Source organism: Oncorhynchus mykiss, chromosome 1, assembly GCF_013265735.2.
Source record: "Oncorhynchus mykiss isolate Arlee chromosome 1, USDA_OmykA_1.1, whole genome shotgun sequence".
Classification (NCBI taxonomy): domain Eukaryota; kingdom Metazoa; phylum Chordata; class Actinopteri; order Salmoniformes; family Salmonidae; genus Oncorhynchus; species Oncorhynchus mykiss.
The window spans coordinates 30,413,226-30,440,339 of record NC_048565.1 but is presented as its reverse complement, the minus strand read 5'-3'; the positions used below and the strand labels follow the sequence as shown (position 1 = coordinate 30,440,339).

At 41.3% G+C, this 27,114-nt stretch overlaps 1 protein-coding gene across 1 annotated transcript in view; it reads left to right on the top strand.

Moving 5' to 3' along the window:
* slco3a1 (solute carrier organic anion transporter family, member 3A1) overlaps positions 1–26,259 on the top strand; it is a 47,263-nt gene extending 21,004 nt beyond the window's left edge. The window contains exons 3-10 of the mRNA XM_021598330.2: positions 18,291–18,389; positions 18,929–19,216; positions 20,425–20,589; positions 20,750–20,948; positions 21,324–21,459; positions 23,854–24,026; positions 24,162–24,226; positions 24,358–26,259. Of these exons, the coding sequence (XP_021454005.2) occupies positions 18,291–18,389; positions 18,929–19,216; positions 20,425–20,589; positions 20,750–20,948; positions 21,324–21,459; positions 23,854–24,026; positions 24,162–24,226; positions 24,358–24,728 (1,496 nt within the window). The 3' untranslated portion in view covers positions 24,729–26,259. The remainder of the gene's footprint in view (positions 1–18,290; positions 18,390–18,928; positions 19,217–20,424; positions 20,590–20,749; positions 20,949–21,323; positions 21,460–23,853; positions 24,027–24,161; positions 24,227–24,357) is intronic.
* The last annotated feature ends 855 nt before the right edge of the window (positions 26,260–27,114 follow it).

Sequence of the window (27,114 nt, the reverse complement as noted above, 5' to 3'; positions counted from 1 at the left end):
CTTACAGGTCCTTTTCCAACAATGCAGAGTTAAAGATAAAGATGCAAAAATATAAAATAAAAATACAAATAGTGACACAAGGAATAAATAAACAGTTAATAACGAATAGCAATAACGAGTAAAAATAAAATGGCTATTTACAGGGAGTACCAGTGCCGAGACGATGTGCAGGGGTACGAGGTAATTGAGGTAGATATTTACAAATACAGTCCCAGTCAAAAGTTTGGACACACCTACTCATTCAAGGGGTTTTCTTTATTTTGACTATTTTCTACATTGTAGAATAATAGTGAAGACATCAAACTATGAAATAACACATATGGAATCATGTAACCAATAAAGTGTTCAACAAATAAAAATATATAATGCAATAAAATGCAAATAATTACTTAAAAATCATACAATGTGATTTTCTGGATTTTTGTTTTAGATTCCGTCTCTCATAGTTGAAGTGTACCTATGATACAAATTACAGACCTCTACATGCTTTGTAAGTAGGAAAACCTGCAAAATCTGGCAGTGTATCAAATACGTGTTCTACCCACTGTATTTTATATTTGAGATTCTTCAAAGTAGCCACCCTTTGCCTTGATGAAAGCTTTGCACACTCTTGGCATTCTCTCAACCAGCTTCTCTTGGAATGCTTTTCCAACAGTCTTGAAGGAGTTTCCACATATGCTGAGCACTTGTTGGCTGCTTTTCCTTCACTCTGCGGTCTAACTCATCTCAAACCATCTCAATTGGGTTGAGGTCTGGTGATTGTGGAGGCCAGGTCATCTGATTCAGCACTCCATTACTCTCCTTCTTGGTCAAATGGTCCTAACACAGCCTGTTGAAAAACAAATTATAGTTCCACTAAGCGCAAACCAGGTGGGATGGTGTATTGCTGCAGAATGCTGTGGTAGCCATGCTGGTTAAGTGTGTAGGGGTAAAGTGACTAGGCAACAGGATAGATAATAGACTGAGCTGTAGCATCAGCGTATGTGGTGAGTGTGAAAGTGTGTGTGTGTGTGGCGTCAGTATGCATGTGTACATGTTATGTGTGTGTGGACGTATGTGTGTTGGGGTGTCAGTGTAAGTATGTGTGAGTGTGTGGGTAGAGACCAGTGTGTGTGCAAAGCGTCAGTGCAAGATAATTATTTCCAAGAAGGGTCAATGTAGGTATTCCGGGCAGCCATTTCATTAGCTATTTAGCAGCCTATTTTAGCAATCGCATGACTTGGGGGAAGAATCTGTTCAGGGTCCTGTTTGTTCCAGACTTGGGACCAACCTCCTGGTAGAGAGGCCCTGGAAAGCAGGGAGCTTGGCCCCAGTGAGGCACTGGGCTGTACTCACCACCCTCTGTAGGGCTTTGCAGTTGCCGTACCAAGCGGTGATGCAGCCAGTCAAGATGCTGTCAATTGTGTAGCTGTAGAACTTTTTGAGGATGCCACATCATTTCAGCCTCCTGAGGTGGAAGAGGAACTGTCGTGCCCTCTTCACAACTGTGTGTGTGTGTGTGTGTGTGTGTGTGTGTGTGTGTGTGTGTGTGTGTGTGTGTGTGTGTGTGTGTGTGTGTGTGTGTGTGTGTGGACCATGTTAATTCCTTGGTGATGTGGAACCCAAGGAACTTGAAGCTCTCGACCTGCTCCACTACAGCCCCATTGATGTGGATGGGGGCGTGCTATCCCCTCCGTTTCCTGTAGTCCACAATCAACTCATTTGTCTTGCTGACATTGAGGGAGAGGTTGTTGTCCTGGCACCACACTGCCAGGTCTCTGACCTCCTCCCTATAGGCTGCCTCATCGTCGTCAGTGATCAGTCCTACCATTGTTGTGTAATCAGCAAACTTGATGATGATATTGGAGTTGTGCACCGCTGTGCAGTCATGGGTGAACAGGGAGCACAGGAGGGGACTAACCACACAACCCTGAAGGGCCCCTATGTTGATGGTCAGCGTGGTGGATGTGTTGTTGCCTACCCTCATCACCTGGGGGGCGGCCCGTCAGGAAGTCCAGGATCCAGTTGCAGAGGAAGGTGTTCAGTCCCAGGGTCCTGAGCTTGGAGTGGACTATGGCGTTGAATGCTGAGCTGTATTCCATGAACCACATTCTTACATAGGTATTACTTTTGTCCACGTGGGTGAGGGCAGTGTGGAGTGCGATAGAGATTGCGTCAGTTGTGGATCTGTTAAGAGATCTGTTGGATCTGTTATGTGAATTGGAGTGGGTCTAGGGTGTCTGGGATGATGTGAGCCATGATCAGCCTTTCAAAGAATTTCATGGCTATAGATGTGATTGGAGACCTCATCAGTTTAGGGGCTATTTTGACAAATATAGGCCACACTAAATGTTCCCTCTCCTTAGGTTACCTCAAACTGGACATTGGTTCAAGTGACTGAAAATATTTGCCTTTTAAAAGAGCTCTTTACGGAAGGGTATATAGTTTTATTTGGCTGGCTATATTGCATATAGCTTTAGAGATTTAGTTGTGTACAACAGTTATTTGTTTTATGTCTTGTTAAATTACTCTGTGCATGATGATGGCACAGGGGCACAGTCACAAGTATCAGCATAGAATTTTCTGCTCTGTGCTGCATTTGGGCTTAAAATAGCTGATGTTGTCCACTTGATGTGATGCTTTCAATCAGCAAGCCCTGACACCGAACTCCCATTCAGGGTTGTGATCTCTTTGAGGTTTACTGTAAATCCACACAGCCACAGACACTGGACTGCAGGGGCCTGCAGGAGACTGGTTAGTTTGGCCCAGCACTTGAAAACTCCCCCTGAAATTCCTGAACCAGACTTGTGTCCTCAGGCTAATGCACAAAGGTGCAAGTTGTAGAGAACTATGACACTCAAAGGCACTCACATATTTAGGCTCATAGCCCTACAAGGGAAAGGCATGTTGGAGTGTGCTATTTTAGTAGGACACAGTATGGAGTTGGGGACATGGATAATAAGGATAAATGGAACGATACGTTTATAACATTAATGTGCACCACAGTTTTTTTTTATTACCCTTTAAACTACTACTGCTAGTTTGATTTTTGTAGCCATCAATTGCCTCGTTAACAGTCACCCATATTAGCAGACTTATTGCATTTCAAACTTCACACTTAGTATAAGCTACTTATTGTAATGAACGATATAAGCAAAACCGCTTGCGATAAGTGGTCTGTGTGGTCGGTGTCGATCATTTTGGGTTTATCGTCCCAGCCCTAGCATAGTATTTTGTACAGTGTTGCAGTATGTGTGTGTCTGTGTGACGTTTCCAAAATTGCCTACGCCAGGTCATTTGCTGAAAGGAATGATTATCTGGAAAGTTATGCTTATTATTGTTTTTTTTATGTATTTCAAATGTACACTTTTATTTTCCAGTCAGCTAAATAAAATACCAGACCAATCACTTCCACAGAAAGCCTCAATCCCCCTCCTCTCCTCCTGACCTACACAATACTGCACAATAACTAGCTAAAACACCCTGAGCAGCAGGCTGGTTTACATGCTGATGGTTTGACGTGAGTGGTGTCTAGGGGGGCAGCAGTAAGCAGGATGATCCTGATGTATTGTAATGGCATTTGACTATGAGTTGAGAGCCTACTTTAGTTCTTTGGCTTGTTATTTAGGTCAACATAGTTGTGGATTGTTGTACTGGTAACATTATGACAGTTGATTAACATATCATCCCAAATGTGAAAAATGTGCGTGGTCAACCTCAAAACAGGACAGTTAGGAAGTTCTCAGTTAACACCTGTGCTGTTTACAAAACAGCTGACTGAAACCCAACCTAAATCCTTATGTTGAAACAATGATACTGTTGCACTAACTATATGTATAAGACCATGTGTGTCTGGAGGCATATCCGGACACATCAGTAAGATACATTTGTCTGTGTTTAACTCGGTTTAAAGCAGATGCCTGCAGAACAACATGTTAACATTGTGATACACCATAGCCTGAAGACTTTACAGGCCAGGCAGGGTAATGCTGTTAGTTGTGACTGGTAGACAGGATGCAGATCGGGCTAGGCCTAATCCCCTCTTATACGGTGTACTCGATGAAAATAGACGTCCTCACCTAAGTTTACTCAGCGGGTTCGTCCGTTATTTGTCCTGTTTGCTTGGTCTGAGCGGTCACTGTTGACATCCCTTATGAAAAAATATTGCAGTCAGAGTGCTGTATAACTGCAGTTAGAATGCAGCATAACTGCAGTATGCTGCAAATACGGCATCCAGTATAAAACAACAATTTACTGCGGTAATTTGGCAGTGTAACTGCAGTTACAGTGTAGTATTACTGCAGTACACTACAGTTATTCTGCAAATAGTGTGTCCAAAATACCACAGTCAATTGCAGTTACTGCAGTCTTTTTTTGTAAGGGATAATACAGCTAAATGCGCTTTTTACCAAACTAATGAATGGCACTCCCACAGTCTGTACTCTTTTGGACAGGTTGGTTGTATGTTTGAAATGGTCAAGTACGTTACAGCAAGGAGAGAAGCCATTTTAGTGACTGTGAGAGACAGAGAATGTGGCAACTCTGAAGACCTATGTCCTTGAGCAGGGCATGAAATGAGCATCTCTATTCCTGTTATAATTACCTCAGTTATCCTTTGGGGTTGGTCAGGGGACCTTGCATAGCTAATGAGTTACAGGGAATCTCCTAATATCAATGCTGCAGAAAGACAGAGCCCAATCAAAAATGAATGTCTACCAAACAGTGTTGTTGCTGCTGAATCCCCTCACCAGTGGCAGCACATTCTCACACTCCTTCCCATAGGAAGATTCAAGACAGTTTGCTTTGCTCTCAAATCAAACAGCAGTAAAATGCTTTCATTAAGTTCTGATTACCCCTCTGTGACATTGGGATGGTGCAGCCTGCTCCCTCATTGTGTAGACAAATGTATTTCAGGTAAGACATATAGTATGTTTCCTTTCAAAATGTTACAGTACAGTATGACTCAACGGCGCAAATGTAGTAATCTATTTGAAGTCTCAACCAATATGGATATTATCCAAGGCTGTTCTAGCTTTTTTGGGTACCCTAAACGAGATTTGATTGGACGTTGCATGTTGTGTATTCTACTATTCTAACTAACAGTTAGTTGAGACCCCAAAAGCGGTTGCTTATGTCTAGAAACGACACTGATATTATCACACTATTCTATGGGCTTGTCACGCCTGCTCCCGCTCTCCCTCTCAGGCGCCAGGCTGCCCAACATTACACACACCTGTCACCATCATTACGCGCAGCAGCGCTCATTGGACTCACCTGGACTCCTTCCCTTTGTTGATTGCCCCGTCTATAACTGTCTGCTCCCCCGTTTGTTCCCACTGATGTCGTTATTTTTCCCCTGTCCAGACGCTGTTCCTCTCCTGTTTCATGTCCGTTGTTCATTAAATGTTCTCCCTGTACCTGTTTCCGGTCTCCAGCGTTGATCCTCACAGGGCTACCATTTGATAACCAGAGGTTATGGCATCTCACCATCTTCCACCTCCTTATTAAAACCTCTTGAAACTAGGGAGCACTATTTTCATTTTTGGAAAAATAACGTTCCCAAAGTAAACAGGCTATTTTGTCAGGACAAGATGCTAGAATATGCATATAATTGACAGCTTAGGATAGAAAACACTCTAAAGTTTCCAAAACTGTAAAAATATTGTCTGTGAGTATAACAGAACTGATATTGCAGGCAAAAGCCTAAGCAAAATCGAATCAGGAAGGGACTCTTATTTAGAAAGCTCTGCGTTCCTATGTGTCCCTATTGAGCAGTGAAAGGGATATCAACCAGATTCCTTTTTCTATGACTTCCCTAATGTGTCTAGTGTCACAATACATAGTTTCAGGCTTTTATTTTGAAAAATGAGCCTGAACGACAACATTGCATCAGTGGTCAGCTGGAGGCTCTCAGAGTGATTTGTGCGTAATAGACAAATGCGGCTATTGTTTCTCTCTTTCCTACTAAGAAGCCAACTGTCCCTGTTGATATATTATCGAATAGATATTTGAAAAACACCTTGAGGATTGATTATAAAAAACGTTTGCCATGTTTCTGTCGATATTATGGATCTAATTTGGAATATTTTTCGGCGTTGTCGTGACTGCAGTTTCCGGTGGATTTCTCAACCAAACGTGAAGTACAAACGGAGGTATTTCGGCTATAAAAAATAATCTTTATGGGACAAAATTCACATTTGCTGTCTAACTGGGAGTCTCCTGAGTGAAAACATCCGAAGCTCATCAAAGGTAAACAATTTAATTTGATTGCTTTTCTAATTTTCGTGACCAAGCTGCCTGCTGCTAGCTAGGCATAATGCTATGCTAGGCTATCAATAAACTTACACAAATGCTTGTCTTGCTTTGGCTGTAAAGCATAATTTCAAAATCTGAGATGACAGGGTGATTAACAAAAGGCTAAGCTGTGTTTCAATATATTTCACTTGTGATTTCATGAATATGAATATTTTCTAGTAATATATTTTGTCCGTTGCGTTATGCTAATTAGGTGTCCGTTGATGACAATTCTCCCGGATCCGGGATGGGTAGTTTGAATGATACATTCAGAAATTATTGAATGTGGAGCTACTAAGACCACTGAAAATATAAATAAATGTTCTAATAAAACCAGGGTTTTAGCAGCAGCTTGTAAATTATGTAATGTGAAGATGATGCAGAGATGTTTGGACTTTTTGATGCCTTATGTGTTGACGGTCAAGGAAGTCAGCTCAGAGACCCAAATGATATCAAGTCAGGGTCAGAAGTGAAAGTGAAAGTTGCTCTCTAAGGAATGCTGGGTTAGGGTTTCTGGGTGAATTGTTATACGCTCTAGTATTTATTTGTCTCTGATATATTCTGATTTTTTAAACTATTTCTAATATTCCCATGGGAATCCTACATAGAAAATTAGAATGTTTCATTTGATACAGTATAATACTATATTTACCATAATAATTTATCGTAATAATTTCCTCATGTACAACAAAAGTGCATAAATAATATAATTAGCAGGGTATTGTTCTGGCTGTAGGCTTCTAATGTCAGCTACACTGACATTATATATTCTAAGGCTGTTTGGGGTATTCAATTAGAGCACAGTCAATTTTCTAACCAGCTCAGTAATGTGTGATTATATTTTCCACTCAAAGGCATACAGTATACTCTCCATCTGACAAGAAATCAAAGTCAGTGTGATTTACATCTCTTAATACAGTGGTGAGCTCTGAAAACAGACCCATGTTTCACTAGGACTGATGCTGACTTAATCACCAGTCTGAATGGGACAGACTCAAGCAACTGTGAAAACACCCCATCTCCTTAATAATCCAGGTTGAAAAGAACTGTAAGCTACAACAACATTTATGTTACTAGGTTTATCGTTCTTGGCAATACGCAATACCTAAAATGTTGTAATGTTATTGCACTGCAATTTTGCTCTGTATCTTAATTTTATTTTAATATACTATATTTCATACCTATTTTCTCTTAGAATGTAAGAATTTGAATAACATCGGTGGAAATGTTTTGTTTGACAACAGATAACTTCATAGGTAGGGCATTGTTGGAGAGCTAACATCAGCAGCAGTTGAATACAGAAGTTTGGCAACTGTCCATTTTGGCAACTGTCCTTTCCTTGTTAGAAAAGCAAAGACTCATAATGTATTTAGTTACATTTCCCCCATCCTAGACTACCCTTAACAAAATGTCTTGACAGAACAATAAGGTGCAATTTCAGTGCAGATTTAGCTCAGTGGAGAGAGAGGGAAGAGGAAACGAGTTGGGCGAGACCAGGGAGCACATTGTGTAAACTATATGTGACAGCTCTAGAAAATATGGCGCTTTCTCTCTTCACATAGCTCTGCATTCCCCAGAAGTCCGGTGAAGTTGTGGATACCATTTTTATGTCTCTGCGTGCAGTTTGAAGGAAGTTGCTAACTAGCATTATCACAATGACTAGAAGTCTGTGGTAACTGATAGCATGCTAGTAGATACCAAAGACTTCATCATTGCACTAACGCTAGTTAGCATTGGCTTGCGAAACTACTTCTAACCTACTTCATACTTTATGCAGACATAAAAATGTTATCCATGGGTTCATCTTATTTTTGGGGGTTGATTTTAGGACTCCCAAGTGGCACAATGGTCTAAGGCACTCCATCTCAGTGCTTGAAGCATCACTACAGACCCTGGTTCAATTCCAGGCTGTATCACAACCACCTGTGGTTGGTAGTCTTATAGAGCAACACACAATTGGCCCAGTGTCATTAGGGTTTGGCCAGGGTAGGCTGTCATTGTAAATAAGAATTAGTTCTTAATTGACGTGCCTAGTTAAATAAATACATTTTGAGGAAGTAGATAAATTCATTGCCTAGATCCCGAAGTATCCCTTTAATCACTCCAGGCAGCAGGAGTTCACTGTACTTAACTCATGGCTTTATCTGAAGGTCAATAGAAAGTGATATTACTGAAGCAAACAATGTTACAGTAAACTAACATGTGTTTTGTGTCCCGTCCGGGCAGTTGTACAAATGCCCTCCTGCCCTTCCTCGCCTATACATTGTGTTGTTTTTTGTGATACCCGTTCGGTGTATACCCTAATTCAGAAAGGTCTCAGACTCTGAAACACTGGCGGTTGGCACTAGCTTAAGGATGATCTCTGTCTCTGCCTCTCAATCTGGTCCAATGTGAAATTGTGCTGGGCTGGGCAGGATGTTGCTTGGCCTCCCACGTTGCCCTGCGTCCCCAAGCTCTAACTGAGCTCAGGAGGATTACTCTCCTGGATGCTTAGTAAACTTGAGCAGGATTAATGGAGGGAACAAGAATTGCCCTCTGCAGAGAGAGCAAGGCAAAGAAATGAACTAAGGCTAACGGCATAAGCTCTACGGGCTATTAGGTTCAGCAGCCTTTATTATGTTCACACTTCCTTATATTTTTCCCCAACGTGTAGGCTAATTATTTAGAATATAAATGTAAACATATAAACATGTAATAATTTAGTCCATATAAGGAAGTCAGTCAATTTAAATAAATTCCGTAGGCCCTAATCTTTGGATTTCACATAACTGTTCAGGGGTGCAGCCATGTTTGGGCCTGGGAGGTCATACAGTAGGCCCAACTATTTAGGAGCCAGGCCCACCCACTGGGGAGCCAGGCCCAGCCAATCAGAATGAGTTTTTCCTCACAAAAGGGCTTTATTACAGACATAAATATGCCTCAGTTTCATCAGCTGTCCGGGTGGCTGGTCTCAGATGATACCACATGTGAAGAAGCCAGATGTAGAGGTTCTGAGCTAGCATGGTTACATGTGGTCTGCGGTTGTGAGGCCGTTTGGACGTACTGCCAAATTCTCTAAAACGATGTTGGATGCGGCTTATGGTAGAGAAATCAACATTCAATGCTCTGGTAACAGCTCTGGTGGACACTCCAAGCTTGGCACACCTGTATTTCTCTGGTGGACACTACAAGCTTGAAACACCTGTATTTGGGGAGTTTATCCCACTCTTCTCTGCAGATCCTCTCGAGCTCTGTCAGGTTGGATGGGGAGCGTCGCTGCACAGCAATTTTCAGGTCTCTCCAGAGATGTTAGAACAGGATCAAGTCTGAGCTCTGGCTGGGCCACTCAAAGACATTCAGAGACTTATTCCGAAGCCACTACTGCGTTGTCTTGGCTGTGTGCTTTGGGTCGTTGTCCTATTGGAAGGTAAACTTTCCCCCAGTCTGAGGTCCTGAGTGCTCTGGAGCAGGTTTTCATCAAGGATCTCTCTGTACTTTGCTCCATTCATCTTTCCCTCAATCCTGACTAGTCTCCCTCTCCCTGCTGCTGAAAACATCCCCAAAGCATGATGCTGCCACCACCATGCTGAACCGTAAGGGATGGTGCAATGTTTTCTCCAGACTTGACGCTTGGCATTCAGGCCAAAGAGTTCAATCTTGGTTTCATGCACTAAGTTGACTGTGCCTTTAAACAGCTTGGAAAATTCCAGAAAATTATGTCATGGCCTTAGAAGCTTCTGATAGGCTAAATGACATAAGTTGAGTCAATTGGAGGTGTACCTGTGGATGTATTTCAAGGCCTACCTTCAAACTCAGTGCCTCTTCGCTTGACATCATGGGAAAATCAAAGGAAATCAGCCAAGACCTCAGTTAAAAAATTGTAGACCTCCACGAGTCTGGTTCATCCTTGGGTGTAATTGCTCCAAACCTGCCATAAAAAAGCCAGACTACAGTTTGCAACTGCACATGGGGACGAAGATCATACTTTTTGGAGAAATGTCCTGGTGCACTTCACATAATAGATGGCATCATGAGGATGGAAAATTATGTTGATATATTGATGCAACATCTCTAGACATCAGTCATGAAGTTAAAGCTTGTTCTCAAATGGGTCTTCCAAATGGACAATGATCCCAAGCATACTTCCAAAGTTGTGGCAAAATGCTTAAGGACAACAAAGTCACGGTATTGGAGTGGCCATCACAAAGCCCTGACATCAATCCCATAGAAAATGTGTGGGCAGAACTGAAAGAGCGTATAGGACCATGGAGGCCTACAAACCTGACTCAGTTACACCAGCTCTGTCATGAGGAATGGGCCAACATTCACCCAAATTATTATGGGTAGCTTGTTTACAGCTACCCGAAACGTGTGACCAAAGTTAAACAATGTAAAGGCAATGCTACCAAATACTAATTGAGTGTATGTAAACTTCTGACCCACTAGGAATGTGATGAAAGAAATAAAAGCTGAAATAAATCATTCTCTCTACTATTATTGTGACATTTCACATTCTTAAAACACATTTGTGATCCTAACTGACCTAAGACAGGGAATTGTTTACTAGGATTAAATGTCAGGAATTGTGAAAAATGGAGTTTAAATGTATTTGGCTAAGGTGTATGTAAACTTCCGACTTCAACTGTATGTCTGTGCAGTAGATAAGTATAAAGAAATGCATGTCGTTGTCGGGAACATGGAGCCGGCATATCTCTATCTTTCTCTCGGTCTCTCCAGGGCTAGGCCTAAGCTTCTCTTCCTTTATATTTATTTGTTAAATATTCATATCATACTGTGGATGCCTAGGCCTATATGCATGCAATGCCCTGATGCATTTAGCGCTCAAATCTCTGACAGCTGAACCGTGAGGTGGACAATTATTGTTTTAAAAACAATAGGCTATAAAACAATAGGCTATACAGTTTTGAATTTGCTACATATCGAAACATAATTCATTGTTTTTTTGTAATTTGCTATAGTCCGTTTTTAAGGACACATAACTGTGGATCATTTGGCCAATATCACTTGTTTATTGATCGTGCTGGCAGCGCCCAATCTGAGGTTTATTTTTCTCTCTCTTTCTACTCTCGGATCTGAACGGGTCTCTCGGATCTGAACGGGTCTCTCGGATCTGAACGGGTCTCTTGGATCTGAACCAGCACTGACTATTTGGTTCTGTTTTCCATGGGCCTTTTCGGAACGGGTCCTACTGTCCTTGGGTCTATTCAGAATGGGTCTCTTTAATTAAACATTTTTTTTATGCATATTGATTCGGGTGGGAAAGCCACAGGTCCTTTCCGGATCACCTGTGAAGACCTCTAGTGTGTAGGCTTATGTGTTTTATGGTTGCATAGCTTTGAAACGTTTGTCTCAAGAGGTTTCATTTTGCTCTGGAGCACAGGCGGCAGTGGCACCTTAATTGGTGAGGATGGGCTCATAGTAATGCCTGGAACAGAATTAATGGAATGGTATTGAAGACATCAAACACATGGTTTCCATGTGTTTGATACTATTCCATTCACTAAATTCCAGACATTATTATGAGCCGTTGCAAGGCTGCTCACTGCAAGGCTGTGCAAGGCTGCTCACTGCAAGGCTGTGCAAGGCTGCTCACTGCAAGGCTGTGCAAGGCTGCTCACTGCAAGGCTGTGCAAGGCTGCACACTGCAAGGCTGTGCAAGGCTGCTCAGGTTTCTGCAAGGTTTCTCACTGTCTCTTTTTGTGACCTGCATTATGTTTTAGCATAGATGTTAAGTTCCCTATATAGGAGACTTTGAGTGGTTCTGGACCGGTTGCGACGGATATTTCTGTGTACAGCGCCCTCTGTGAACGTCCCAACATCAATTACTTTAGATTCCCTAAAAGCGTAGGTTGTCCCGACTCATATGCACTATTCTTGCAAGCGCAGCTGTGAGGTTCACAAACACAGGGAATCGTCTCTTTGTATAGTGAGCGGCACGTCACATTTTCTGTCCTATCCAGACAAAAGAACGATTTCCTGTGCCTGTGAATCTCGTAACTGCAATAGCGCATATGAAACGGGAGACTAGCTGATGCAACAATATCAGTTTCATCTGTAAACAACTGTAAAAAAATTATAATAATTAAAAGGTTGTTTAGGAAATCTGTTCCCAAATATTCCCACAAATAAAATAAAAAGACATCTGTGATCATGTCTCAATGTAATCAAGGTATAAAATGATTATTTTCAAATACTTTATGGGCTTAGTTGTGGTCAATTTACAGTGTACAAATTATTATAATTATGTTCCGGGCCCCCCGACCATCCACTCTGACAAAAATGCAGTTGCCTACCCATGCTCTACCAAGAGTAATTCACGGGATACATACATTCTTGAACAAAATACAACAAGAAGAAATGTATTTGTTTTGTACTTGTTCCAAAGGGGATTTCAGACACAATTAAGGGAAATACTATGGACATTTACAAACAAGCCCATTTGGCTCTGATCATGGCCTTAATTATGATCTATTTCATTAAACAAAAATGCCCATTAGTTCCCTAGCATAGTATTATATAGCAGTTTTGTCTTAACTGCTTTCATGAAATCAATGGAATTCTTTTTCTAGTTTAAAGTGTGTCTGATTTTCATTCTCAATTGCTTGTACTGTAACCTCCCCATGCAGAGTAAAATGCTTTCTATCACATTCATCTATCAATGCTCAGATCTAGTGGAAAGACTTGAAGTGTGTAAACATTTGAGCTGCTTCACCCACAAGATGGGTGGGAATAACCAGAGGCCATGCTAAATGTAAAGACATCCGCATGCTTCCCAGCCGAAACAGTTCAGGGAGTGAATTACAGGGAGTGAATTAAGTACAGGGAGTGAATTTAATAAATAAACGAACATGGAACAAAACAAGAAACACGAGTAGCGTACAGACATGAAAGAGATCAACAGAAACAATAATGCCTGAGGAAAGAACCAAAGGGAGTGACAGATATAGGGGAGGTAATCAGGAAGGTGATGGATTTAGGTGAGTGTCATGAGGCACAGGTGCGCGTAACGATGGTGACAGGTGTGCGTAATAATGAGTAAACTGCCGAAAACGAGCGCCAGAGAGGGGGAGCGGGAGTAGACGTGACATTGTGCATATATTAAGACAACATTTTGTGAATTTTTTGTTTGTTTTGGACTTTGGTGAGGGATATTTGGGCTGTTCGGGCTCAGTAGTGATTGTTCAATAAAGTCTTTGTTGTCGTTCAGTGAGAGACGACTCGTTTTCATGCAAAAAAATTCATTAAGAAATACTGCACCAAACATCTTAGTTAGATGTAAAATTGTGCAACTAAATTAATGACAGATTTCTTGAGTTATTTTACATTCATTCGGACTATTTTGACGAAGTGTGTACCGGCTACGGCGTCTCAAAATGGACAAACGGTACTATTACCATTTTGTTTCTCGTTTTTCAAGCAAAGGTCTTTTAAGGGAGTAGATGAGCACATCCGTTCGGTTCGGCTAGGTGCCAGCCGAACTGAAGCATGCTTACACCTTTACAAGCTTGTCAGTGGCCTAGTGGGGAATCTCCTAAATAAACCAGGCAAAGTCACACCTCTCCATATGGCCACACCGCATTCATCATCCCACAGAGTTCAACCGGTAGACCGTAGAACTCTTAGCAAAAGCAAGAAAGACAAAGAGAGCGAGAGATAGAGAAATGTAATAGGTAGAAATGAGGCCTATCCACTTGACGTCAGGAACGGGGGAAAGGAACACTTACTTTTCACGTACTGTCCTGAGATGACAAATAGAGTGAGAGAGAGAAAGAGACTATATCACTAAGTCAATCGTACAACATGTATCACATATAGGCCCCCTAGATTACTCTACGATCAATCACTTTGGCTCTAGTCTAGTACAGTATGTTGTCTATTTCTCCAACCAGCTGTAACAACAAGTGCTGATCTGAAGCCATCTCTTACTGGGATTGGATAGCCTACAAGTCAATTCCAGTGAAACAGTAACTTATGCACCAAATCATCACTGGTAGCTTCACCATGGTGTTCTACAGTAAGTAGACGTCTTAAAAAATACTACATGGAACAAACTATGCTCAAAATAGAACCTGAGTTGTAACATTTTTATAAAAACAGGAGAGTTAGCACAGTAAGCAGATATACCAATGAAATTGTTTATGCAGTCTGACAGACTTTTTTAGGAGAAACTGTAGCATCTTGTTATACATGCTAACTGGCCTGTTGTGCATCAAATGAATACTGTGCAGGCACTGTTTCAAGTGTTTCCTTAGAAACAGCGAGTGTTGTCTCCTCTTAGCAACAACACCATCCTTGCTTTCACCACAGGAAACCTCATAGAGGAAACTCAGTTAGTGAAATCACCTTCCAGGAGATGACGGTTAGGGTGAGTCTACAACTACTCACAGGCTAAAAGTTTCCACCTCTCTTAAACCTGTATATAGCCATAATATTACATTTGAAATCTCTCTATTCCGTTGGAACTTTTGTGAGCGTAATATTTACTGTTTATTTTTTATTGTTTATTTAACTTTTTTTTATGATCTATTTCACTTGCTTTGGCAATGTAAACATATGTTTCCCATGCCAATAAAGCCCTTTGAATAAAGCCCTGAGAAAGAGAAGTAGATGGGGGCTGCCTGCATGTCCTCTGTTGCAGAGGGGTAGGCTCATGTGGTGCACCTTCCTGCATGGAGAGAGGAACAGGGCGAGTTTTTGCTCATCTTCAGAGATTTTTTTCTGACAGCTCAAAAAAAATAAAACCTCTCCTAGACCTGAGTATCTGGCCATCTCATGTCTTCCAGATAAGACTCCCTTGGAGTCCCAGATACAGTACTAAGAATATCTTCTGTTCACTGCTATTTCCCTCATCTGGAACGGTTAAACCAGCAGGATGACAATAACATCTTCTCAATACAAGGTATTAAAACTGTCAGATGCACAGAACGCGTGGTCCTTGATAGGTTGAAATATGTTAGGTTCATGACATGTACTGTGCACCAGATGTAGGATAGTTGAGTGTGATTACCAAGGTGACTGTACTGTGTTTCTGTAAGCACTCAGAGGCGGAGAGTTTGGTGGAAACTTTTAGCCTGTGAGTGGTTGTGGTCTAACCGTCATCCCCTTGAAGGTGATTTCCCTAACTCAGTTTCCACTATGAGGTTTTCTGTGGTGAGAGCAATGATGGTGTTGTTGCTATGAGACAACACTCTCTGTTTTTAAGGAAACGCTTGAAACAGCACATGCACAGCATTCATTTGAATTTTTAATCCTAAAAAAGTCTGTCAGACTGCATAAACAATTTCATTGGTATATCTGCTTATTGTGCTAACTCTCCTGTTTTTATAAAAATGTTACAACTCAGGTTCTATTTTGAGCATAGTTTGTTCCATGTAGTATTTTTTAAGACGTCTACTTACTGTAGAACACCATGGTGAAGCTACCAGTGATGATTTGGTGCATAAGTTACTGTTTCACTGGAATTTACTTGTAGGCTATCCAATCCCAGTAAGAGATGGCTTCAGATCAGCAGTTGTTGTTACTGCTGGTTGGAGAAATAGACAACATACTGTACTAGACTAGAGCCAAAGTGATTGATCGTAGAGTAATCTAGGAGGCCTATGTGTGATACATGTTGTACGATTGACTCTGGAACAGGAAAATGATCCTGCTGTACAATAGTGTTTTAAGGATACATACATACAGTAGCTCCCACTATGCACAGACGTCAGTTCAATGTCTAGTTATCATTTACATTTGGTTGAGTTGTCAACTAGCGTGAATTCAACGTGAAATCAACTAAAAATGTCATCATGTCATAGGATTTAGGTTCAAAGTTGGGTGGAAAAAAACATGAAATTCCCATATGTTGATGACGTCTTGCAAATCCAATCAGTTTTCCACGTTGATTCAATGTCATCACATAGATTTTTTGGGATTGAAATGGAAACAATGTTGATTCAACCAGTTTTTGCCAAGTGTGCTGCATCTATATTTGCCTTCAACCAACAGACCACGTTGGCCTTTACCGCCAACCTTCCAGACAACCAGGGTTTGCCTTAGGTCTCAGGAAGAAGCAATATATTTTTGTTCCAGCTTGACAACCGCAAAGCGAACACTATAGACTCCCCTCTCTTTATCCAGAAAAAGTCACCTGATTTGTCCTGTGTTATGACAGGAACCGTGTGCAGTACTTTATTGCTGTGCATTGCCTTGCGTAAGATAAACATAGTCATTTATTGAGAGTATAACCTTATAAGCAGCAAAGTAAAACATAGCCTGTGGGATATAATGAATATGTGGGCAGTATGGTGGTGTGGTCAGGAAACAGGGACTCATTGTCAGTGTTCACAGGGATGTACATTACATACAGCTTTAACCTGAGCCAATGTAATTAAGTGAATGATGAAACTGACTCATTCATTGGCTGCTTGAGGTGTATGCGTAACATCTGTCATGCTGACTGTAGCTGTGGTTCCTATCGGCAGCAGTGCTAAGGCCGACCCAGAGCCAGCATGGGCTAATGTCAGGTGGCTGTTCAACTTAATGGGGCTCCCGCTCCCTACCTCCACCACCTCACGTTGATGGAGCACAACTGCAAAGGGAGCTGGGATAGCAAGGAGTGCTACTGCTTTTGAGTATCTCTGAATCACCCTAATTAGTCAACCAGCTAGGGCCTAATGCCACACCCGCTGCTTAAGTGTTTTCAGTACTTGCTAGAGAGGATTGATTTGTGATAATCAAGAACATTTGTTTTTTGTTTGCACATTTTCTAATTTAATTCCAGGAAATACATTGCTCGATTGAAACATTTTAGGGCTTAAACCCATTATGCATATTAAAAATGTTGGGATTAAAAGACTTCTTATTATCTGTAACTTATTATTAGTAAATATTGAATTGTATTATTTGTAACAATAAAAGTTTTTAATGTGACTACTACCATGCATTAGTGGGAAAGGTGAAACACACTCTGCAAACATACTGTATCTTGTACAGACCTGATGAAAATGAATGAACCACACTTCTATCTTCTGACATTTACAGTATCTATGGTTTTTGGTCTGTGAATTGACTTGTGTTAGTTGAAGTGCTGCCTGTCTACCCACCTCCCATTGTCTGTCTGTCCGTCAGGCATTTCAAACAGCGTCTGCCAAAGCTCAGTATTATGCTAAGCAGGATTTTATTTCAGGAATGACATGACCATGGGCTTTGGGCCTCCCCAGCACAAGACCCAACTGGCCTGTGCCTGAGCCTAAGCCAGAGCAGGACTGAGGGGGATCAGCAGGAGGCTCTGGAGAGTATCAGTTGGTCCAAGAGCATCCTTCTGCTCGTACCCAAGTGATCCATATTATCCATTACCCTGTATAGCACTGGCTCACTAACACATTCAAATGTGTTTTTATGTTCCACTTTGAATGGATCAATTTACACTAAATGAGATGTGTTGAAAGGTGAAACAGGATATTTGGAGGCCAAATAGAGCCTCCCAGGTCCTCATGAGCTCTGGCCCTTTGTCTTCCCCTGTCTGTCTGACTCCCTGTGCCAGGCTCTCACCCTCTGACAATCAGCACTTTAATGAGGATTTGTGGTCACACAGTGTTGCTCCAGCTGGCCACACTGTTAGACTCAGGCTTTTTTGGAGTAGGTTTATTTTAGTAGGTCAACTGAATCTTTTTCATGATGTATGTAGCTAGCGCAAGTATAGATTTCTCTCCTTATTGTATGGCATCATCAGTGATGATGATTGTCAAGATCTGGCTAGTTAGGATCAGAGCTGATACTCATATTCAAGTGTAGTTCAATTCAGCTTCCTTAAAGCTGATACATTTGTTTTGCATAATTATTTGCATAGCATGCATTAAAAAAAATCCGCTCTGAGCTTGCCTCATGCTGCCCTCTGGAAAAGGCTGTGGATTAGTGAACAAGGTGCGACACCTTGTGGTTAAATTAAGAATTGTTATATTTCACCCATGAACTGGTGATAACTTGTTCATACCTGTGTTGTCTACTGAACTAATCTCTCCATGTCATCCCAGGGATTGTCTTTTCTACTCTGGTGTTTGGACCAGCCTGTGGTTTCCTCCTGGGGTCCCTCTGCACCAAGTTCTATGTGGACTTTGTCTTCATCGACACAAGTAAGTCACTGGGAAATACAACCGACCTCACCTTACACCAATACTGTGGAAAAAACACAGAGCACAGGCTATACAAAACTGCATTCATTAAGAAGTTAAATGATCTAGCAATGCATGGAACTTCCTTCCATCTCATATTGCTCAAATAAACAGCAAACCTGGTTTTAAAAAAACAGATAAAGCAACACCTCACGGCACAACGCCTCTCCTCTATTTGACCTAGATATTGTGTGTATGTATTGATATGTAGGTTACGTGTGCCTTTAAAAAAACATGTATTTATTTCTGTCCTTGAGCTGTTCTTGTCTATTGACATTCTGTATTATTTCATGTTTTGTGTGGACACCAGGAAGAGTAGCTGCTGCTTTTGCAACAGCTAATGGGGATCCTAATAAAATACCAAATAATTAGAACTAAGTAGTGTGCTATTCAAGGTTAACCAAAATAACATTCCAGACAATGTTGATTATGGGGAAATCACTGAAATGTGTGTTTGATGTTAACAATGCTTGTATGTGTTTTTTTCTGTCCCTCCACAGGTAAGCTGGACATTACCTCTGATGACCCTCGGTGGATTGGAGCCTGGTGGGGGGGCTTCCTCCTGTGTGGTGCCTTACTCTTCTTCTCATCCCTCTTCATGTTTGGCTTTCCCCAAACCCTGTCAGACCGAGAGAAGGATAAGGACGGTGGAGGGGAGAGTGAGCAGGCCATGCTCCCCTCTTCCTCTCTGCCCCTGGACTATAATGAGATGCCCAAGTCCAGCAACGGGGTGGGACGCAACAACCATGAGCCCATCAATGGTCCCACCTGCTTTCAGCAGCTCAGAGGTGAGAATTGTTTTCTGTCCGTTTATAGTAAATGTAGTATTTGTGCAGTTAAATTAACAATTGTTATGCTATTGTATATACCGTATCACATCACTTATTCTCCATCTCTATCCCACCATGATTTGTTTGGCTATTATGTGCCCACACATAGTTCTATACAATACTCATGTCAATGGTGGAGAATTCAGTGTAAGACCAAATAAACATAATGTAGTCCCCACAAACTATGTATTAATTTAACACCTGTGGAAGAGAGTAGACACTAAATGGGAACATTTACCCCATCAATGTTGGGGTACAAATCTGAGTATATGCTTGTATGGGTGTCACCAATCAACTACATTACACGTAAAAACAGCTTCAACTAGCACCACCGATTCTATATGGCTAGCCAGTCCACCAGCTTAAAGGAACAGAAGTTAGCATTTAGCAGTCTTTTTTATAATCCTGAAAAGGACAACTTGTAAATATTATGCAGCAAAAAAAGCAATACATATTAAAATCGGATTTTAATAACCACATTGTGGGTTTGTTAGAACACATAAATCATTACGGATTTTACTAATGTCGATTTTTTGAATGCCTGCCAATGATGGTGTCCTTGCGCTTTCCCCCATAGTCTGCGTTTCATTGACCACTTTACCGCATGTATGTTTTTTCTCAAAACCGCAATAAAGATTTTTTTAAAACCTAGTTTCAGATGCTGTTTTGTAAAGTGTAGAACGGGGCTCTCCAACCCTGTTCCTGGAGAGCTACTGTCCTGTAGGTTTTCACTCCAATCGTAATCTAGCCCACATGATTCTAAAAATTAGCCAGTTGACAAGCTGAATCAGGTTAGTTACAACTGGGGTTGGAGCGAAAATCCACAGGAGGGTAGCTCTCTGGGAACAGGGTTGGAGAGCCCTGGTATAGACTATTCTCTGATAAGCCAGGGGTAGTGTATGATTTATGCTGTCTGTTATGAGAAAATAAAGGCAATTAAATCCTCTGCTTCCACAGATACTATTTAGCGTGTTACTAAATATGAAGAAAGAGAAATATACATTCCACATGAGAATACAAAATGTTTTCAGATTTTGATATTACCCTTACACCAGTTAAATTATAACTAGCAGAATATTTTAGCAAACGATAGTTAGACTTGTTAGCAGTTGTCTGTGTCCATGTGGCACTTTGAAATTAAGGATCTCTTCATCTTCTCTTCTCAGTGATCCCTAAGGTTACCAAGCACCTTCTGTCAAACCCGGTGTTCACTTGCATCACGCTGGCAGCCTGTATGGAGATCGGTGTGGTGGCTGGCTTCGCTGCCTTCCTGGGGAAGTACTTGGAGCAGCAGTTTAACCTCACCACCTCCTCAGCTAATCAACTACTAGGTTAGGGCCTGTGGCAAGCACATGCATGACACACACAAATACACACAGCCACAGACCCCCTGGTGCAACACAGTACACAGGGAGCAGTACAGTGAGAAGCATCAGTACAGTATATGAGAAGGTGATAAGGTTAACATATGGCGGTATTAACTCTCTTCAGGAATGACTGCCATCCCCTGTGCTTGTCTGGGGATATTCCTGGGGGGGCTTCTGGTCAAAAAGCTGAACCTCTCAGCGCTGGGGGCCATTCGCATGGCCATGCTGGTCAACCTGATCTCCACCGCCTGCTACGTCTCCTTCCTCTTCCTTGGCTGTGATACAGGGCCTGTCGCTGGGGTGACCGTCGCCTATGGCAACGAGTAAGAACAGCCTGTACCTACACCACTGGTTTAGCATATGTAATAGCAGAGCTTCTCTTGGTGGAAGGGGGTTTGATGAAAGTAGGAACAAGGTCGGCCACACACTGACTACAGAAACATTAGTCAATATACAAGTTACTTAAAATCTGTTTGGAAATAGCGCTTTCACTGATTTCTGAGATAATAGCTGAGATAGTAGCTTATACTGTCTAGTTCCACAGAAATGTGATTTCCACCATTTAAAACATGCTCAATTAGATACATAGTAGCTACAGAAACTTTCAGAAACATTTATGTGCTTTTTATTCCTTTCTGATATGTACACAGCATAGTCTAAACAGCTTTCTCTATCTCTTTCGCTCTCGCGCTCTCCAGAACACTGCGGGTGGGCGAGAAGCCAGAGGTCCCCTGCATGAGTAACTGTAACTGCTACACCTCATCAGTCAGCCCAGTATGCGGCTCCAACGGAGTCACCTACCTGTCCTCCTGCTTCGCAGGCTGCACTACAACAGTAAGTACAGGCATCTACCCTGGAAGGCTTCCACCCTCATCTCCATTTTTTTTTATGTTTTTTGGAGTTTAGTCAGGGTTTTAAATGACTTTTGAGCGTTTGAATAATAGAATACACAAGGTGTGATTTAGAAATGTGATTGTGCATCGGTAGTTTTTCTCTTGTTATGTCAGTCACGGACAGTCACTCAATTAGCCATGTTAGCTAACAAATTTTAGATAGGTAAGTTAGTCTTGCCAGTTATCTAAACCTGTTGTCATTATGGCCAAACACCGACCGGGCCCTATTGATTTTGTTAGTCACTCTCACTCAGATATCATATTAACATGGCATAAGTCATGGCAAAATGTGTAGAGTTACAGGAAATTAGCTTTAAAACTGCAAACATGTCTCCACTTCATGGTAAAATGGATACAATTGTATGAAATTAGCTACAAAGCTGAAGGAAAATTATCTCTGCCCCATGGCAAAATCAGTAGAATTGCATGAGATTTTGGTGTAAAATCGCCCAATTTCTCTCCACCCCATGACAAAATGCATACAACTGCAACACTGTTTCTATGCCTCATGGCAAAATTGCAGGAAATTGACTTACAAACACCAAAAAATTGGCCAACCAAATCTTGCTTAGGGCACCCAAAAGGCTAGGGCTAGCCCTGGCTACTGGTATAATGCATTTAGGTAAGAGAGTTAGGTAGTTTATCTGCACAAATACAGTACCAGTCAAAAGTTTAGACACACTTTATTTTACTATTTTCTACATTGTAGAATAATAGTGAAGACACCAAAACTATGAAATAACACATATGGAATCATGTAATCAAAAAAGTGTTCAACAAATCTAAATATATTTTATATGTGAGATTCTTCAAAGTAGCCACCCTTTGCCTTGATGACAGTTTTGCACACTCTTGGCATTCTCTCAACTAGCTTCTCCTGGAATGCGTTTCCAACAGTCTTCAAGGAGTTCCCAAATATGCTGAGCACTTGTTGGCTGCTTCTCCTTCACTCTGCGGTCCAACTCATCCCAAACCATCTCAATTGGGTTGAGGTCGGGTGATTGTGGTGGCCATGTCATCTGATGCAGCACTCCATCACTCTCCTTCTTGGTCAAATAGCCCTTACACAGCCTGGAGGTGTGTTGGTCATTTTCCTGTGGAAAAACAAATGATAATCCCACTAAGCGCAAACCAGATGGAATGGCATATTACTGCAGAATGCTTGGTAGCCATGCTGGTTAAGTGTGCCTTGAAATGTAAATAAATCACAGACAGTGTCACCAGCAAAGCACACACACACCATCACACATCCTCCTCCATGCTTCTCGGTGGGAACCACACATGCGGAGATAATCCGTTCACCTACTCTGCATCTCAAAAATACACAGCGGTTCTAAAATTTGGACTCATCCGAACAAAGCATAGATTTCCACCTGTCTAATGTCCATTGCTCGTGTTTCTTGGCCCAAGCAAGTCTCTTCTTATTATTGGTGTCCTTTAGTAGTGGTTTCTTTGCAGCAATTTGACCATGAAAGCCTTATTGACGCAGTCTCCTCTGAACAGTTGACGTTGAGATGTGTCTGTTACTTGAACTCTGTAAAGCATTTATTTGGGCTGCAATCTGAGGTGCAGTTAACTCTAATGAAGTTATCCTCTGCAGCAGAGGTAACTCTGGGTCTTCTTTTCCTGTGGCGGTCCTTATGAGAGCAAGTTTCATCATAATGCTTGATCTTTTTTGCGACTGCACTTGAAGAAACTTTCAAAGTTCTTAAAATTTTCAAAATTGACTGACCTTCATGTCTCAAAGTAATGATGGACTGTCGTTTCTCTTAGCTTATTTGAGCTTTTATTTCCATGATATGGACTTGGTATTTTACCAACTAGGGCTATCTTCTGTACACCACCCTTACCTTGTCACAACACAACTGATTGGCTCAAACGCATTAGGAGGGAAAGAAATTTATCGAGGCACACTTGTTAATTGAAATGCATTCCAGGTGACTACCTCATGAAGCTGGTTGAGTGAATGACAAACGTGTGCAAAGCTGTCATCAAGGGAAAGAGTTTTGATCTCTTCACTATTATTCCACAATGTAGAAAATTGTAAAAAAGGATGTGGGTACACAGACCCGCGAGCCACTGAGGTCCCTTATGAGTTCAGATCTTTTGTGGTCCCCACCCCTATCAAAGTGGCCCATCCCTGGGCTATATGGTCTTCATTTTTACACCTTGCTCTGTAGTCAGATGCTTATCCCTGTGCAGTGAACCGAAGCCCCAAAAACCCACCTATAGAGAGATGGGAGACTGTTTTGTTGTCTCTTTGTTAATCTGGCTTTTTGTCACATAATTTAAGACAGTAATACTAACGCAGATGCATCTATTCTCCTGTCTTCAGAATCTGACAGGGTGTACATGTATATCCAGTGACAGCGAGATGGCCACAGCTGTCCCAGGGAAGTGTCCCAGTCCAGGCTGCCAGGAGGCCTTCCTCACCTTCCTCTGTGTCATCTGTGCCTGCTGCATGATCGGCTCCATGGCTCAAACACCCTCCGTCATCATCCTCATCAGGTAACCCCACTGGCACTCACCTTACCACCATGCTATACCAGTAGAACCCAGTCAACCTGTAGAGAGGTTTTACATTACTCAGAGACAGCTCTCTCTTTTCTGTGTGTAACAATTACTGGTGTCTCTTCTTCCTAGGACTGTGAGCCCTGAGCTGAAATCATATGCTCTTGGAGTTTTGTTTCTCTTGCTGCGACTACTTGGTAAGTTACAGTACTGTTAGACTTGCATCTGAACTAGTCAGGTTGCACTATTACATTATTTTGTTTATAAATCAAACATACCGAGGTTTCAGATGCTATAGTATTGATTTCTCTACACACCTGTTCTGTAGGATTCATCCCCCCTCCTCTGATCTTTGGTGCTGGGATTGACTCAACATGCCTTTTTTGGAGTACAGAGTGTGGGGATAAGGGAGCCTGCCTGCTGTATGACAATATCGCCTACAGACATCTGTATGTGAGCCTGGCCATTGGTCTTAAGGTCACCGCCTTCATTCTGTACACCACTACTTGGTACTGTTTACGCAAGAACTATAAGAAATACATAAAAAATCACGAGGGCTATACAACACCAACCGAACTGTTCCCCTCCAGTCTCACAATGGACAACATGAAGGATGGGAGTCAGAACCCAAACAGGACAAAGTTTATATACAACTTAGAGGACCATGAGTGGTGCGAAAATATGGAGTCGGTTTTATAGTTTCTGAACCATCAAGAGGACTATCTGCGACCTTCATAATTCTCTTGAAGGATTATCGTCTTTCTGTCTTTCTTTATTTATTAAATGATAGAACATTTTTTATCTGAAGTCCTATTCAGGCTCTGGAAGACTGTTGCTGCTCTCTTCTCCAAATTGGTAACTTTTGATAGAGGCCATTTTGTTTGTAGAGGTGTTATCAGCGAGGATGTCGTCCAGTGCCAGTGAACTCTGTTGTGATTGTTAGTAGAAGACAATTGCTGTCTGGTTCTGTCCTGCTCATAGCTGATTAGATGGTCAATATTATACTACTGTGGGCGCCATACTCGCTTGAGTATAAAATGGATCCAGTCAGTGAAAATGACAGGTCCTGTTCGGTCAGTATTACTATGTGTTACATCTCGTTCCGCCAGGGAACTAATATATAAGTGTAAATGATTCGGTGTTGTGTAATTTACGTTTTACTTTGATGAAACGAACAGAGCACTTTCTCATGTACTCTATATAGTAGAGGAAGTAGAACGCTTATATAGGATGATAGTCTGAAGTTACTGTATGCTTTCAGTGTCAGAATGCAGTTCAGAGGAGGTAGCTGAAATGGTGTTAATGTCAGCATACATTGTACAAAAACAGTACTCTTGCTGGAACAGAAACACTGTTTTTGACTATGAACATAGAATACAGTTTGTCTTTCTATGGGTTATCTTATATTATTCATACTCATTTCTATCATTGTGAAAGAGATACTGTATATCTGTCTTTTTGCAGACACATTTCTGAAGGGTCTTCAAGTTGTAAACATTTCTTTGCTTTTTATTTGCCTAGTTTATTAAACCCTAATATTTTTTAATATGAGGGATTACTAGATAAGAATATGATTTATGTTTGGGGGGGTGGGTGGGGGGGGGGGGGACCATAGCTTTTGGACCATAGTGGAAAAGCAAAGATTGGAAAATCAACAAGTATTTTTGTGTGTGTTATAATGACATACCATATCTCTTCAAGCTAAACCATGAATATTAAAGTTTATATATTTGTACTTGTGAGGTTCAGAATATTTAATTAGAGTTAACTAAGCTGAGATGATAATATAATAATTTGATATTTAATTATTAAGACATTTTTAGTTGGAATCACATATCAGATGGGAGCCAATGTCATAACAAGAAATGAATAAGAAACAAACAATGAACAAGATCAAAGCAAACTAAAACAGGGGCTTTTCATAGGGCAGAGTAACACTGCTTGTTGCTTTAGGCATGCAGAATCTACATGTGAAGTCTCACAAAAGGTACTTGGAGTAATTTACATGCAATGGCTGATAATCCTACAAGGTAATAGGCGTTCTTATTTTGTTATCCCTTGACATATTTATTTGAAAACCCTCAAGGCTTGATGGCACATCTAACTTCTTATTTTCCATTTTCTCTACAGTTAAAGTTTTGGCATTGTCCCTTTTCTTACACTTTTTTGTATGGCAATATATCATTTATTTTACTCTGGAAATAAAATATTTTTCAGAAAATAAACCAGACATGGTGTCATTTTCACTTTATTTCTTTACAGAGAAAATGTATGTACTGACATGCACTGTACGCGTAGGCAGAGAAATGAATGATCTGTATATTTAATATGTGTCTAAAGCACTCAGCAATCAGCCCTCTTAATTCTGATGTCCAGGTCCTAAAATGATTAAAATACAGGTGTAGTGATTGATTTCAGTTTGTCAGAATATATTTAAATAGCTTCCCAGAGCATATGTATGACCTATTGGTACTTTGTACTTGATGTATGCTGAGTGTCTTTTGAAAATGTAAATGGACAACTGCACAGTGCTTTCATCTGGTCAGCTTGGTAAGTAGATTAGAGTTATTATTGATATGGCTTAGATTCTCTTTTGAGCCATTGCAGATGAACTGAGTTAACACTGGTGGAGGGGAAGAGAATGCAAGGCGGCTTAGAGCTAATCATCACTCTACTCTACACACTCACTCCAAAAGGTTAAACCCAAAAGGGTTCATCTGCAACCTGGAACCAAAAATGATTCTTCAAAGGGTTCTCCTGTGGGGACAGCCAAAGAACCCTTTTAGATTCTAGATCACACGAGGTTAGTGGCACCTTAATTAGGGAGGGCGGGCTCATAGTAATGGCTGGAACGCTATGAATAGAATGGTGTCAAACTCACCAAACATGTTTTCCATGTGTTTGATACCATTCCATCCACTCCATTCCAGACGTTATTATGAACCCTCCCCTCAGCAGCCTCCTGTGTTCTAGATAGCATCTTTTTTTTAGTTGTAGCCATCAGAGCGTTTGGCAAAACAGTAGGACAGACACGACAGAATCTATCAGCCCACATGACTCTCCACTCCTCTGGCTGGAGGAAACA